This window comes from Strix uralensis, chromosome 13 (genome assembly GCF_047716275.1).
Source record: "Strix uralensis isolate ZFMK-TIS-50842 chromosome 13, bStrUra1, whole genome shotgun sequence".
Classification (NCBI taxonomy): domain Eukaryota; kingdom Metazoa; phylum Chordata; class Aves; order Strigiformes; family Strigidae; genus Strix; species Strix uralensis.
In genome coordinates this window covers 703793-719644 of record NC_133984.1, presented here as the reverse complement: position 1 = coordinate 719644, position 15852 = coordinate 703793, and the positions used below count along the sequence as shown (strand labels likewise).

The window sequence follows — 15852 nt, the reverse complement described above, 5'->3', positions numbered from 1 at the left end:
GGATGCTGTGGTTGTCGTTGGGAAGGTGTGTGCCCTGGGAGTGCTTGGACATCAGGCTCAGGGGAGTGGTTTAGGAATATTTTCTGGAATTTGAGTAGGGATTACTGCTGAGCACTGGTGGAACAGGGCAGCTTTGTGAAACCCCTTCGATCTTTAAACCCCGAGCTGGCTGCAGCATCGTGCTGGGTGTGCTGAACCTGCCCTTGGCCTGTCGGCATTCCTGCTGGGGCTGCAGCCAAAGTCTGGGCAGATCAGAAGCATTTTTCCGCCTGCCGCAGCACAGGAGGTGCTGGCTGGAGGGAAGCAGGTGTGTCTGCTCCGCGCCCCGCATGAGGGTAGAGCCATCCGCCCTGACTTGAGGAAGAGACTCTCATTCGCTGCCCCTGGCAGAGTGAGTCTGCTCGTTAGCTTCCAGGTGTTAATTCTGGGTGTGCCCTTCGCATCTGAACCTCCTGGGTGAGTTTCCAGCTTTTTCCTCCCTCACCTTCCCCTGGTCTGGGAGTGACCTGATCTGCTGAGTTACACCTCAGTTCAAGAGGATGCTCTCTGACACTGACCCACCTACATCCCCTCTGCCCGGGGCTTGATCTGCATTTAACTGAGGACATTTCCATTTATTCCTTCAGCGTGCTTTGGACAGCCCCTCGGTACTGTTTTCCACTTGAAGAGCTAACTGATGATAATTGTATTCTGTTTCTCCTTCCTGAGCTAATTTTCTGACTCATTGTGGGCTTTTTTCTGCTTGCTTTTTGTTAATCTAGTTGGCATTTTGTGGTTTCTTTGTTCATTATGCGGTGGGGCTATATAAGGGGATTTGTCTCTGGAATTCAGGTATCCCCTGCACTGTGTTCTCTGTTATCGTCTTCATCAGCAACTATGCTGAAGGCAGTTAGATGCATTTGGCATGAGCTAACCTTAATAAATCTGGGTTGTTAATCACTCAGACATGTCTCTGTTGGATCCCTGCATACTGATTTGTGCGTGCTCAAATAGTTTCTCTGGAGCAGACTTCTGGTAACTCAGTGTTTCAACAGTCTGCCTTCCAAATTCACCCTCAGGGCCTTGCCCCCCAGGGCTTTGCCTGCCAGGGACGGGTCCAAGCCATCTGCCCGCTGCTGTGAGAGGACGAGGGCCCTGCGGACGGGCTTCCCGGGGGACTCTCCTCCCACCCCACGCTCCCATCCAGCCCCCGGGCTGGGGTGTCACAGCGATGGGCTGCAGGGAGCCAACCTCGCCGTGCCCACTGCCCCGGCTGGGGCAGGACTCTGAGCACAAAACCCGCAGCAGCCAGCACAGCCCTGCTGGGAGTGGGGGGCAACACCCCGCGGGGAGCGGGGTCCCGTGTTTGGAAGCACTCCCTTGGTCCTATTGGTCTTGGACACCAGGCTGCCTCCAGCGCCCCTCAGGAAGCCATTCCCACAGGTGAGCGGCGTGTCTGAAGGCAAATTAACGAATGTTTAAGCATCTATTTACCTGCTGAGTTGGCTCAGCCCTGGACTTGTTTCAGCAAAAGCAGAATTTCTTAGATTCTCTTTCCCAGGCCTTGGCTAGGTAAGTCCTCTGAGTGCTGCAACAAGCCTAGCGCCTGCAGTCCAGCAGAGATGCAATCTCCTGCCCAAGTCAAACAACATAGCTCAGTTTATTTAGTTTTTTTATGTTGTGCATCCTATTATTTGCCTAAATACTGCCGAGAGAGTGCTGCTGCGTTAGTCAGGGTATCCTCAAGTGATACAAGAGCCTCGAGGCAATGGGCAAAGCATGCAAGGCTTTGAATCTCATTCAGGCATTGATAATTACCAGTCTAGATAGCTAAGCTGTTACGAAGATGCAATACACTCAGGTCTTACATCATGCCCATTTAGGGGAGAAAAATTCAGCAATGAAGAGATGCTACGATTGACAGATCCAAGGAAAACCAGCTAGGTTATTTTTCACAGCAAGAGATGGCAAACGACATGGATGGGAGTATGGAGAAAGACCCACTTCTTTGGCATGAGGTCTTTGATTCCTCCAGAAGATTATGCAGCCATTTAAAGAAAGAAAAGAAGGGAAAAAAACCCAACCTAAGAAATATTAAAGATGGACTCAACACAAGGTTAAGAGACTTGTACTTCACCCACAGCCGCTAGGCATGACAGGGGCTCCCGGAAGAGCTCTCCTATCACAGGGCAGGTACCACTCCAGGCTTTGTTTGGTGCTTCCCAGAAATTTGGCTGTTTCTGAGGAAACCAGTGACCAGTCTGTACCAGCATTCTTGGACAAACATCTGAAGAAAGTATTGAAAATTTCTATCTATCCATCTCACACTGTAAAACCGCCCTGGGGATGGGATTTAATCCCCGGCTTGGCTCATACCCCAGAATTTGCCAACAGTGAGGCAGATTTCATTTCAGAGAGCCATAGCTTAACATTTCTCATGGAAGATACCAGTGTTAGCGCTGTTGCTATGGTTATTTCATAGAAGCCCAAGGTGTAATATGTACACTGAAGGAGAACATAGAAATATCTCTTTAGAAACTGTGTGAGGTTTGTGTGCACAGCATGCTATGGAAAGGCACACGGAGGGCACCAGGGTGAGCACGGGGCTGTTGCTTGGGTGTTGGGTCACACGCAGCTCCCTGAGCTGTGACAGAGAGCTTTGGGGGGACAGGATAAAATTTTCCATCTTCTGATGTTTCTTTCTGAAATGTTTGCTTTGCAGGTGTTACTCAAAGAGCCCTGGAAAGTTTTGTCCGGGGCAATAAAACAGCAAATTAAGAATATGCTCATCCAGGGCGAAATTTTAGGTGAGTGTTTTTGCTAAACTCTGCATGGTTTTCGAGTGACCCCAGTAGTGTTTTTCTTGAGTGTCTGTCTGAAACAGTCGAGTAACTCTGAGCAGCAAATGAGGCCATGAATCACAGCTCACTGAGCTCTGCGTCCGCCTCATCGCTGACGGGTGCTGCTGTCGCAGGTCACCGGGCGCTGCGGCCTTGGACAGATGGGTGCTCCTCCTGCTCCTCCTTTCTACGTACTACTTGGCATGAATCCTCTTACCTACTGGCAAACAGCGAGTTTAAACCTTGTTTTCTGAAGGGGCCCTGTGAGAGCATGTCAGGGAAGTTCAAGAGCCCTGATCAAGTCCTCCAGATCTAGAGCAAGCACCAGGTGGGGGTCTCAGTGCCAAGGGGTCTGTCCCCTCCTGTCCCAGGCCACGTCCTGGGTGACTCCATGCTTTACCCAACTGTTGCTTAACTCTCTCTTCTGCTGATTTTTCATCCCTGTCCTGGACTCGAGAGGCAGGGGTGCTTTTTCCAGTGAGTCCTTTTAAAGCAGGACCTCCCAGGACTTTTTTTCCTTCCTGTGCCCATACAACACGGCACCTCCCAGGCTTTTCGTGGCCAGCTCTCAGCTTGCCCCAAGGCTGCCATCACTCACATTTCCACTCTCAAAGGAAACTTTCCAGTCGCTGGGAGAAGCCTGTCCCCTGTACCTTATGAGCACGGCTCATTTACAGCCTCAGCTTGTGCTAAAAACTTGTACTATAGCAACCAAAGGATGAAGGATGCTGAGTTTTGCAATCTTTGGGAAAAAGGTCTCTTAAATTTCTGCAGATATGTGAGTGGAAATGCACTGCTACACTTCTGTAGTGGAAACCAAAAACTTCATGCTGACATCCACCTTTCCACAGGGAGTAAATAGTATTTTAATAAAGTGGAATATATGGTAGTTTGAGGGTTGTTCACTAAAAGTTGATGAATGAGGAACAGTAAAAAGGCAAATGTCAGCTTATCTTAATAATTAAATGAGGTGATGCTCATTAATTAGAGATGCTTTTAACATTTTGAAAAAATCACAACGATGTTTTTCAACTGAAAACAGACCCTGCTCTACACAGAGAGGGCAGTGCCTGCGCCCCATGGCTGGCTGCCCTAAATTCCCATCTTCAAATAACTGTTAGTTTCCAAGTGAAGGGCCTCGGGGATCGTGTGTTCATCCCCCTCTGCTGCTGCTCCTCGTGTTGATGTTGCAACATACACCCGAGGTGCAGGGATGTGGCCAAGTGGGGTCAAGTGCCCTGGAAGCGAGGACCTCCCCTTCTTTCTCTCCTGTTCCCTCTCTCACTGTGCAAATGGGGAAAAAAGTCAATCCTACTTTCCCTTCTTTGGTCTCTCTTACCCTCACCCAGGAGGGTGGTTGGGTGCACATCCTCGTCCTCGCCAGCAACCCGTGTCCCCCCGCTGCCTCCCCGGGCAGAAGCTCAGTCCAGACTATGGCCAGGGTAGACCGGGATTGCCCAGGCCCCGAGCAGCCACAACTGCCTTTAAACTGCTGAAAAACATCCCCTGGTCTTCACCAACCAGACAAAGCCCGAGCCCTCAGCCACTCCTCGCAGGACGTGCCTTCCAGCCCTTCACCAGCTTCATTGCCCTCCTCTGGGCACGTTTGAGGCCCTTCACATCCTGCCTAAATTGTGGGGCCCAGAACTGCTGCACAAGGTTGCACCAGTGCTGAACACGTCTTATCCAAAGCAGTTTGTTTGGGTTTTTTGTGATGAGTGAGGTGTTTCCCTATGAATTTCAGGTCTGAGGAGCAGAGAGTAACCACCCTGGCTGGTCCATACCAGAGCCCCTCCATCACCATTGCAGCACGTACCAGTCACCATCACTGAGTTTTGAAGGATCACCCACGAACTGTCAAAACACACACAGCTTTATTCTGCAAAGGACTTACAACTACTCAACCCAAAGCCTGGATGGATAAGTAAGTAATAAATATTTTCCCATCTTTTGGTTGTCTTCTCCAAGTAAGAGAAGTCCCTTGCTCAAGCTCAACCAGGGAAGCTGAGAGGAGAACTCTGGCCTCTCTGCTCTTGGTGCAAGTTTTAAGAGGGATGGTATGATGGCAAAAGGGACATCGCTGGCCAGGCCAGGAGGTCCTTCCAGTTCTTGCCCCCCAGTGTCCCACCACTGCTCCATGCTGCTGCGAAATCACTGGTTTCTTTCTGCCTTTAATGTCTCTTTTTCATGTTGTTTTCATTTTTTTTTGTCTCTTGTGTACGAAATCTTTCTTTTGTTCTGCATCCTCTTTTTCACCTGCCTCCCAAGCGCAGCTAAATTAAACTGCATTTTTCCCGGGACTGTAAACAAAACCTTCCCTCTTAGTCTGAGTCAATTCCATTGCTTAAGTGAAACTCTTTTACAGCAATTAGTAATTACAGAGCATGATTTCATTCTTTGGTTAGTGAATGCTATGGCCCTGATATAAAAAATATTTTGTGGCCTTTTGTTTAGTGCCAGTGTAGGTTTATTTCCTGAATTAATATCTTTACAATAAAAACAAACAGAAATTCTCAATGGACTAAGTTAATCTGTCTGAGGCTGCTGCTGCCAATCCCAGCGCGTGTTCCCGCTGCCCTCGGCCGGGGCTGGTTTTCCGCCGCTGGGTCCACGGCTGCAGAAGCAGCAGAGGGAGGGCTGGGACAGAGCCAGGGCAGGAGGTGGAGGGGAGGATGAGCAGCACCATCTGAAGGGGGAATTGCTATTGACTGACCTTTACCTCTGCTGGGAGGCTTTGGTATAAATTATCTGGGGAAACTCCATGTGAACAGAGTCAGGCTGGGTGTCTGAGTCCTTCCTTCAAACACAGGTCAGAACGGGTCCGTTTCTGCTGCCCGCAAAGCCCCCGTGTCAGGACAGCACGAGCAATGACAGAAACCCCACTGCCAGTAGTAAGATGAGAAACCCCCAAAAGCAAATCACCCCATCCCTGGAGCTCCATGTCCCCCACACAGACGCCTGTTCCCTGGACCTGCTGCAGCTGCGGGTTCACAGGGAGGGTCCTTGAGAGGCTCTGCTCCCACTGCACCAAGTAAAGGGGCTGCCACCATCATACAAGTCCCAAGTGAGTAGTAAGACACCAGAACAGCAACATAGGTTCCCGAGGAGAAGCGGGGGGGTGCCCTTTGGTATCCACCAGATCCAGCGAGCTCACCTCGGCCCTTGGGCTCACAGGTCGGTGTTGGCCGTCTGGATGTTCATGGTGGAGCAGATGGTCTGCGAGGCAGGTCCCTTCCTGTACCTGGCCTGCTCCATCCATGCCTCGCGGCAGGATGCGACCGCGGGCGGCAGCGCGTTGTCCTGAGCCCGAGGCACCTTCTGGCACATGCAGAGCAGGGACTTGAGCTCCGAGCGGAAGCTCTCGTTCAGCCAGCAGTAGATGAAAGGGTTGTAGCAGGTGCTGCTCATGGCAAACCAGTGCAGGGCGAAGTAGAGGGAGTTCTTCGTCTTGATGCCCAGGCTGGAGATGAGCACCACATAGCAGTTGAGGGGGAACCAGCAGACGGCAAAGACCACCACCACCAGCATCAGCATCTTGATGCTCTTCTTCTTGTTCCTGTGGTGGGTGATGTACTGCTGCGTGGTGACATCCCCAATGGCATTGCGGAGCCACAGCTTCTTGGCCAGGCGCGTGTAGGTGACAGTGATGATCAGCAGAGGCAGGAGGTAAAGAAGGAGGAAGGTAGACAGGTCCAGATACTTCCAGACCAGCTCTGCAGGCTCAGGAAAATCAGGGAGGCACAAACTCCGGACAGTGGCTTCCCTTGAAAAACAAAGAAATACACACATAGCACGTGGCCACTGCACAGCACATGGACGCTGCTAATTTGGCAAACCACAGCGGGGCTCCCACAACAGCCGCCTCAGATTTGTAGGACAGGCAGGGGAGGGCCAGATATCGCTCATCTCAACAAAACAAAGCTCAGCCAAACCCCTGTTTCCCAGAAAGTCTTCTCGTTTCATTCTCTGTGTCTGTCTTACCAAGGATAAGTCTGGCTACTGTGTATTGGTATCTCCTTTCCCCTTAAATTGTTGTTGTCTGATCAAAGAAATTCTTAGAAAGACAAACTGGAGTTTTCTCTTAGAATTTGCAGTTGATTTTAATTGAGCGAGTCTCTCGAGTCCCCTTAATGTGGCAGAAGTGGCCCTGATGGCTCATTCTCAGGTTACTGTGAAAGCAGCACTGACCTGGCTGCATCTGCCCGGGCACAGCGGCAGCGCCGGCCACCTCCTCCCCAAAAACCCAGCGCAGGAGAGAGCGTTGGGGGTGGGACCCACCTAACTCCTGCTTTTCCCCACCCCCACGGGTGATCCCTGCGCACCTGGAGAAAGGAGATGTTATGCCCAGGTTTCCCTGAATGTGCCCACCCTAAATCCAGCCCGGGATGCGTTACACCTCTTGGGCATGGACTACACGAGCCGCTGTCTGGCCAAGCCCAGCTGAGCCTGGACCACCACTGCAGCACGCCTGAGATAGCTCTGACTTGTCCTTGCCAGGTTGGGGACCTGCCTGTGCCCCCGAGCAGGGCCAGGAGCGCCCCCGCCAGAGCGGAAAACTGCTACTGGGAAGATACAGATGTCAGGGGAAGGGGCTGCTGGGGGCATGGCCCCCCCTGCATGGGCAGCACTCCTCTCCTCTCCTCTCCTCTTTCCCTTTCCCTTTCCCATCCCCTTCCCTTCCAGCCCATCTCACTTCCACCAGCTTTTCAGGAGACCAGCTGTTAAAACCTTATTGCTACATCTTAAAACAGGCATGATTATTAGAAAACCTGGTCGCTTCACTCAAGTTTAACTTAAGCCCGATAGTTGAACTTCTGATGGTTAACTAACACAAGAGCTGACTTTAACTAAATGCAATAGCTTATTTTAACAGCACAGTCTGTCCTGTCCCACCCAGCGGATCAAGGCTCTCTTCCCATTTCAGGCTGATGCACCCCAGCACCCTCCGCACAGCACCACGTGTTCCCTCCACATCCCCCAGCAGATGTCTGGAAGTGATGAAACATGAGGAGAAAGGAGCACTCACATATTTATTTCCACTGGATGTTTTCTCCTTTTCTTTCCTTTTTTCCCCCTTTTTCTTTCTCTTATTCCATTTTGCCCTTCTCTCAACCCTTGTTCTCTGCTCACTTGCGTTCAGCACAGACTTTAGTCTCCATCAAGCTGCATTATTCCTTGCAGTATTGATTAATATCTTTAATATCCTGTTTCCAACCTCTGGAGCTGGCTTTTGTGCCACAAATAGAAGACTGCTTGAAAACAGACGGCTGCGAGGAGGGGCTGCACGGGGCTGTCAGGGGGATGACAAAGGGCACAAGCGTGGCCGAGCAGGACCCTGGAGATGCTGCTCAAGAGGGGAACTGGTGCAGAAGGGAAAATCATCCTTTCTGAACTGCATTCCCGACCTTTCCTTCCCCAGGATCCAGCATGGGTGAAGCCATCCCCTGCCCACCTGCAAAGCCGCAGGGAAAGAGCAGAGGTGACAGGGCAGCAGTGGGCCGTCATCCCTCACCAACCCCCCAGGAATCGGCCATTTGGGGAACACCTTGAGCTCAGGACGGTGTCTGGGCCACAGCTGTCAGTGCTGGAGCGCAGCTGAGACCTAGCACGGGTGATACGCTGGTGTTTGCGGAGCTTAAAACTGCATTTGATGAGAGCAGGCAGCAGCGTGAGCCCGCAGGTAACCAAAAAACCATCTGCTGCCCTCACTGCCCCCCTTCCCTCGCACCCTCTAAAGGACGGCGCAGGGCTGTAGGAGAGGCTCACGATGAATTCAGGGAAGAGGCTGGCTGAGAGCAAAACCAGACAGGATGGTGTGTTTTGGTAAATTCTGGTATGACCGTGGACTTGGCCACACTGCCAAGAGGTTTGGCACTGGTGGAGCCCATCTCCTCCTGTCCCAGAACCCCGGCAGCTCCCTGGGGGGACTCTCAGCAGCCCCCGGCCCCGCAGGAGCTATTATGAGCAATATTACAACCGCGGTTTTTATTCAATGGAAAGCAGGGATGAGAATAACTCGTTCTGGAAGTCCTTATATCGCCGAGCTGCCTCATGCCGACACGAGGCTCGGTTTCCTCTGGTCGCGCTAAAGGATGAAGGCAGACAGGTGCCACGAAACAGATAGTGGCGCTTGTTCATTCATGAGCAATTTGTTCAGTAATACCCTGAGCACAGCTGCGAAGCAACGCCAGCGCAGGAGTAACCCAGCACTTTGTTTACAAAGTCTAAGCAGTGGAAGATATTATATCCCCCGCAGGGGGGTGTCTCAGTCAAATCACTCACAAGCACAAGTAAGGAAGAGCTGTGAAGCCCCAGATCACACTCACATTTTGCATAACCTCTCATATACAAACAGCAATAAAAAGCCCGTGCGGGCAGTCAAACACTCTCCCTGCCATGCTGATGGGCTGTGCTGACATTTGTCCTTCATACAGGAGCTCAGTATCTACAATAGAAATCCTCCTCCTGCTGCCTATCACTGCCCCCTTACCCACCTCCCTGGGCCGACGTTCTCAGGTTGAAAATACCGTTCACTGTAAGATTATCCCCTCGGCCTCGAGCCTGGCATTCCTGAGAAATGCAGGCACCGGCCCTGCAACACACCACCACGAGAAACCCCAGTTTGTGAAGTATTACGGACTGTTCCCAAGCCAGGAGGAGTCCTAGCAATGCCACAGGCTGGTGGGGACAAGAGGGCCAGGACAGGTTGGGTACCATGGAGGAACAAAAGACTGCAAGGGCAAACCAACCCAAAACGTCCAGTTCTTTATTTCTCCCTGGTAGAGAGGATGACTTCCCAGCAATGAAGGCCATCACTAGACCAGCTGGAAGTGGGGAAGAGGAGCGCTTTTTTTCCCCCTTATTTTTTCCTCTTCTTTTCTTTTTTTCCCTCTAGATCAAAACCTTCACTTTCTTCTGATACTTCAGCAGTCCTCACATGGATGTGAAATTCCACTTCACCTCCTTTTAATAGCTTCTGCTGTTGTGTTCAGCCAAGCAAAGAGCTCCTTTCCCTGCCAGGCAAGGCAGAGCAGCATGCTGAGATGACTTCCTTTCCCTGATGAAGCACTGTTCCTCTCACCAGCCCTTCACTGCAGAGGAGGAGGTGGAGGTTTCTTTTTTGCTTTTCTTGCTTATGTAACGCTGGGCAGAGGACCCTCCAGCTTTAAGAAAGGCTGGTCCCGTTTCATAAATCCAGATGGATGAAGTACAAGGAAGCTAAAATGAGTGAATCAGCATGTGCAGTCTTGGAGATCCAGGGTTCGTGGCCCCTGACTCACAAAGGCGGTCCTCTCCTCCCCATTCTTTCTGTAGAGTCTTGCTAATGCCAGTACCAGGTGTTTACACCACCAGTTTTATCTTCTTTCCTTTTCAAACTGCAGCTTTGGCTCCCTCTTTCCTCCTTGCCTGAGCAAGCTGGTTAGAGATGGTCTTCTTAGGTCCGAGGCCCTGAGCGAGCGTGAGGAGGGGAGAGGAAAGGCCCTCGGGAGAAAATGGCCTTCTTGGGACAAAGCCCGTCCTGAGGGGCTGTGCCTCTGCTGTGGGAAGGCAGATTTTGCCCCCACACAAACCCACCGACTCCACTACGTCCCTCCCCAGGCCTGGGAGCCCTTCCAGCAGCTCCCACCGCTGCGAGCCACTGCCCCAGAGGGCTACCGGGCCTCTTCACGCCTGCTTGGAAGGGGAAATAACTCACCTGTAGTGATACTGGAAAAGCTTTTGGTAGATGGCATGGGGTAGGGAGAAACACGTTGCCATCAGCCAGATCACAGAGATGCTCAGTGCTCCCTTCGTCAGCGACATCCTCTGCTTCAGCGGGTTCAGGATGACCTGCAACAGAGATTTCACCGTGACTTAGCGCACGGGAAAGCAAAGTCCCTTCACCACAGCAGAGGCATTTTTTGACGTGATCTGATGCTGTTAAGAAAATGACAGCCATGATTAGGAAAATGTCCTGCTTATTAGAGTGCTCTGGGAAATGGGAAACATTGAACTTTTCAGTCTGCTCAGAAATGCTTTCAAATAAACTTTCTCCTCTATTTTGGTCTGTGAAGACCATTTTCTTTAAATTGTGCCTTACATTAGGTAGAAAAAAAAAAAGAAGATATCTACACAAGTCTCTTCACTTATGGGTATGTTTGTTTATTCCTTCATAAAGAGTCTCCTGTTCTAGCTGAACCTATGAAGCTGAGCCCTCCTTGCCTCTTTTGAGGCATTAACTCACCTTTTATGAAGTTTTCTTTGTTAGATGAAAAAGTAAAGAGCTTATAAAACCTGAGACTCTGGAAGATCCTATTTGACTGATAGTACAGGACAGAAGAGTGATTGCTAGAGACACACGCAGAGCCTGGGCTGCCCTCTCTCCTCTACATTATTTACATCATTTATCGCCAGGAGCTGGCCCAGCCCAACTGCAGGCAGATGGGGGGTACAGGCCTCTCACAGCTCTGAAGTGTCCTCCCAGTGTTTCTAACAGATTTCCCACTCTGACGCTCCCCTTTATACTGGTCCAGCATTAGTCCCACAGTTACACCACTTTAGACTCTCAATTTCCTTTTACTCCAATTGTCCTGCAACTTGAAGATGCAGCAAATGCCCAATGGGAAAAGAAGAGCAAAAGAACAAACAGGCAACTGCATCAGAATTTAAGCTCAGTATGCTGCAGCCTGGTGATCTACGGGTTTTGGGTGGTGAACTAAAAAGCCTGGAGAAGTTCCCTGCACAGCTGAAGTAACACGCTGCACTCAGCGTTGGCTTGCTGCCTTTCAAGGCTCCCCATGTAAAACAAAGCCTCTTGAGTCAACCTGCCCTGCCGTACTTGGGGGTAGGTTGGACCTGGCTCCTTCCAACCTCCTTGAAAAAGGTGTCTTCACCCTCTTCCACTGAAAGTCCAGGAGTTTCCTGTGAAACCCGTGATGCTGCATTTTGTTTTCTCCCTCCTGCCCCGTACCTGGCAGCCTACAGAAGTCCATCAAGCCTTCCTACCCCTGACACATGAGGGGCACCTTTGAACTTAGCTCTAGTGCCTTCTCCCTGGATACTCTTGGGTCTAACCCCAAGATTCAGCCGCCTTGAACCCATGGCTCGACCGAGACTGAGAGGGGCTTGGGAGGAGCCAGGAGGGGAGCGGCGGAGGGGCGGCAGGGTGGGTACCTGGTGCCTGTCCAGGGCGATGGCCGTCAGGGTCAGCGTGGAGACGTGGAGGGAGCAGTACTGCACGAAGCGGCTGATGTGGCACATGGCCTTGCCAAAGATCCACGTGCTGTTCACAAACCGAACCTGAGGGGAAGACAGCAGGTCATCAGCCAGCAAATCCACAGGGAAACCTTTGGATTGCGCCTGAGCTGGCACGTGGGTTTTGGCTGGCTGGCTGGCTGGGCAGCTCCACCTGAAACCCAAACAAAGATTAGCTACTTGCATTTCAAAACACTTTTACATAAGAGGTTATAAGGTCAAAACCCACAGATTAAATCAGTGGAGGTGTCGCAGCCCTCCCGGCCTATTTGTTTAAACACCATTTGTGAACCGCAGTTATAACTTTTTGATTACACTGACAACTATGTTTGGGAAAAGCGGACTGAGTTTTGGTCACATAAACTCCCCCTCACTCCTGGAGAGCTTTCACTAAAGACTTTGCCCAACTGGCAGCTCTGAAAAGCTTGACTACACTCTTCCAGTCATCCGAGTACGACTGGCATTCGAGTTGTTTTGACCCACTAAGTTTTAAGTGTGACTCTAGTGCTCTCCTGCACGTACGCTAAAAGTACATGTTCACCCAGGCACTTATTCTGCGTTCCCCAAGAAGCTCTGCTGTGGTTTGGTGGCATACATGGAAAGACTTTAGAGCCTTTCAGGAGATACAGAGGCTAAGGGAGGGAAGGGAGCCCCCAGGTTGCTGGGCAGCGCTTTACTCTCCTGGCAGAGCTGTCTCCTAGACTTGATTGTGGTGGGCTCACACCTCAGGCCTAGAAGAGCATGCGCAGAGAGGGCAGGCGTGAGCACCAGGTCGGGCATTCTGGTGAGTGAGTCCCCTCCTGGCTGAAGGGCCAGCACCGTGGGCCACTTACCAGGGTAAAAGGTGTGTTGAGCAGCGTGATCATAATGTCAGACACTGCCAGGTTGACGATGAAAAGGCTGGTGGCTGAGTGCATCCTCTTGTTCTTCAGCACCACGTGGCACACCAGCGTGTTCCCAAAGAGAGACATGATGATGATGACCGAGTACGCCACAATTAGAAGAGCTTTCACTGTTGGTTTCTGGGATTCTGGCTCATATTTAGCCAGCTCAGCAAATTTCTCCCACTCAATAATGCGGCTGTCTGTCCAGTTGAAGGTGGTCCTGTTGGTTGCTTGGTAGATCGACATGAGTTTGGCCAAGGAAGAGTAATGGTCAAAGTCCTGAAGAAACCCCACCATCTGTGACCTGTGTGACTGAAGCAGCGAGCAGGGCATGGTGGGTTAACCCGAGTCTTCACTCGGCTCGAGGCCACGGGGGTCACAGCTCCAGCTGACAAAGCAAACGATCCATCTGCTCCGACTGCTCAGCTCTCCAGGAAGCTGGTGAAGATGCAGCTGCCGTTACAAGCACCTCAGAACAGAAAGCTGGAGGGAGCCTCCAAGGTGTGATGGGTTCCCCGAGGGCAGAGGCGGCGCTGGGGAGCAGTTCCAGCAGGAAAGGGGCTGGTTTGGGACCGCACGCTCTCAACCCCTGCATACACCAAGAAGAGCGACAGCTCCACAGGCGGGCGGGGAGGAAGAACTAGCTGTTGCACGTAGCAAATGTAGGAAAACCTCAGCTGGGGGTTCAAGTTGTTTTAATCCCATGTCAGCTTTTTCTTCTTTGTCCTCACCCGAGTCCATTTTTCCTCCAAGTTCCACAGAAGGCTGCGTGGTTGGTGCTTTCAGCCTCTACTTCAGAACACTCAGTTCTCTCCTGCTGAAATGTAAAGGCAGAGCCACTTGGGGGATCATTCTTAAGAGCGGGGGTAGCTTTTGTCTGCATCAAACCCCCACAATTATCCTAAAGCAATTCAGGACCCAGAAATCACATCAGAAGTTGACTTTAGTCTATCTCATATTTTCTCCTCCAAACAACTGAAATTCTGCTTCCAGTATTTCAGCTTCAGGGAGAAAAGGGTCTTTCCTGCAAAAGGTGGGACTTGGGAGAGGCACACAGCTCACAGAGGAGCCTCTTACACCATACACAAACCAACACCAGCAAGATACCAAGAACAATTCCCTAGAGACAAAAATTTCTGTTTCCTCAGCTTTACCAATACCCATTTTTAGATATTTCTGGTGATTTTAGATTGCACTGATCTATTAGGTGGAACCTACTAACTATGCACACCGGGATTTACAGACAGGCTACATACAGGTGGAGAAAGTCGTTTCGAAGCTCCGCTGGGCTCTCCGAGAGGGTGGTGGGTTTGTTTGGTACGTGCCGTCCTGCCAAGCCCCGTGGCCATGAGCACAAACCGATGGGTCCCGCAGGCTGCAAGGAGGGATGTCAGGGCAGGCGGGGACAGACCCCAACGCTCTGCTCCGCTGCAGCGGTGGCCTTGGCTGCGAACACCACCGGGAGTCAGAGTTTTCTGACGGAAATAAGGTGCAGGGGACGGAGCGTGTCCGCACCCACGCGCTCCCGTTACCCAACCCGCTGTGGCTTGTCTGCTTACCCTGGGCAGCGTCGGGAGCAGCGGAGGCCCACGGGAGGATGCGTCGCAAAGCAAGTGGATGTGGAAGCAGCTTGGTGGGGTGGAAGGAGGGAGGAATCATCCAGGAGACGGAGAGAAGAACCAACATTGAAAACAGGCAGTGGACGTTTCCTGGGAAAATTTCTGAGCGAAAGACGCCTGGGAAGGACAGAGAGCGTGATAAATGCTCACGGATCCTGCTAGAGCAAAAGAAGCTGTCACACAGCAGGTCCCTGCACCATCAAATCAAAAAGCTGATCCACCTGAAAATTCAACAAACTGTTTTCAGCTGGATCGGTTTCCTGACCTGACTCCCTGCATGGCTGCACCTTGTTCTTTCCCAGGAAGAAAATTTTCCATCAAATGGGAATCGGAGAGTGTCTGGAGTTGGAAGGGGCCCGTAAGAATGGTGGAGCCCAGCTCCCTGCTCCCCGCAGGCCCCCCAACACTAAACCAACCGACCCAGAGCCTCGTCCGGGTCCTCCTGGCACTCGGCCGGCGTGGGGCCGTGACCGGCCTCCCGGGGAGCCGAGGGCAGTGGAAGAGCTTAAGGTGATGGAGCCGTAACCCGATTCTGGCCGGAATTTCTCCTCAGACCTTCCCAGGCGCAGCGACCCGTTCCTGTCCGCAGCGGGAGGCTCCCGGCGCCGGCCGCTGCCTCCGCAGGTGCAGCAGCGAGGGCTGCCCGGTGTCCCAGGGAAGGGCCGGTTAACGGCCGCTGAGCCCCAGCGGAACCCCCGCGGTTCCGTGCAACAGGAGGGGTCCCCCGCAGACCCCGCCCCCGGCAGCAGCCGCGGGGCAGCGCGGAGGAGCCGCCCCAGCGCAACTTCTGCCGCTGCCGCGGGCCCGGCCGGACGCTCCCGATCTCCTCCCAGGCGGAATTCCAGCCCCCGCCCGGTCCCGGGACCCTCCAGCCGCCCCCCCCCGCGCCACGGCGGGCCCGCTCCCAGCGCAAGTCACGCACTTTCCCAAAACAAAAAGAAAAAAAATAAAATACAAATCACCGCCCCCCCCCCCCCGCTCACCCCGCGCCCGCCGACAGCCCCGAGGCCCCCCCCGACCCCCCGGGGCAAGCGGCGGCTCCTCCGGGAGCGCCCCGCCCCCCGCCAGGGCCGCCAACCCGGGCTCGGGGCGGGGCGCGGGGCGGGGCCCCCCCATTCACAAACCGGAGCGATGGGCGCGCGGCGGCTGGCCGTGCTGCACCGGCACGGCAACCGGGGGCCGGGCGGAGGCGGGGGGTGGCTGCACGGAGACGTCCGCAGGGATCCAGCGCGTGCGTCCTCCGTGGCATCCCGGCAGAACAAAGAGGTGCTGACAAGTTTCACCTGATTCTCGTTT

At 52.7% G+C, this 15852-nt stretch overlaps 1 protein-coding gene across 1 annotated transcript; it reads right to left on the bottom strand.

Moving 5' to 3' along the window:
* Window positions 1-4747: 4747 nt before the first annotated feature.
* LOC141949163 (G-protein coupled receptor 83-like) lies at window positions 4748-15281 on the bottom strand. Its single transcript, XM_074882418.1, has 7 exons — window positions 15112-15281; window positions 14497-14673; window positions 14194-14312; window positions 12887-13754; window positions 11973-12098; window positions 10516-10649; window positions 4748-6582 (listed from the first exon to the last, which is right to left on the bottom strand). Exons 4-7 carry the CDS (start codon window positions 13268-13270, stop codon window positions 5988-5990), a joined length of 1239 nt encoding a protein of 412 aa, XP_074738519.1. The 5' UTR covers window positions 13271-13754; window positions 14194-14312; window positions 14497-14673; window positions 15112-15281; the 3' UTR covers window positions 4748-5987.
* Window positions 15282-15852: the final 571 nt, after the last annotated feature.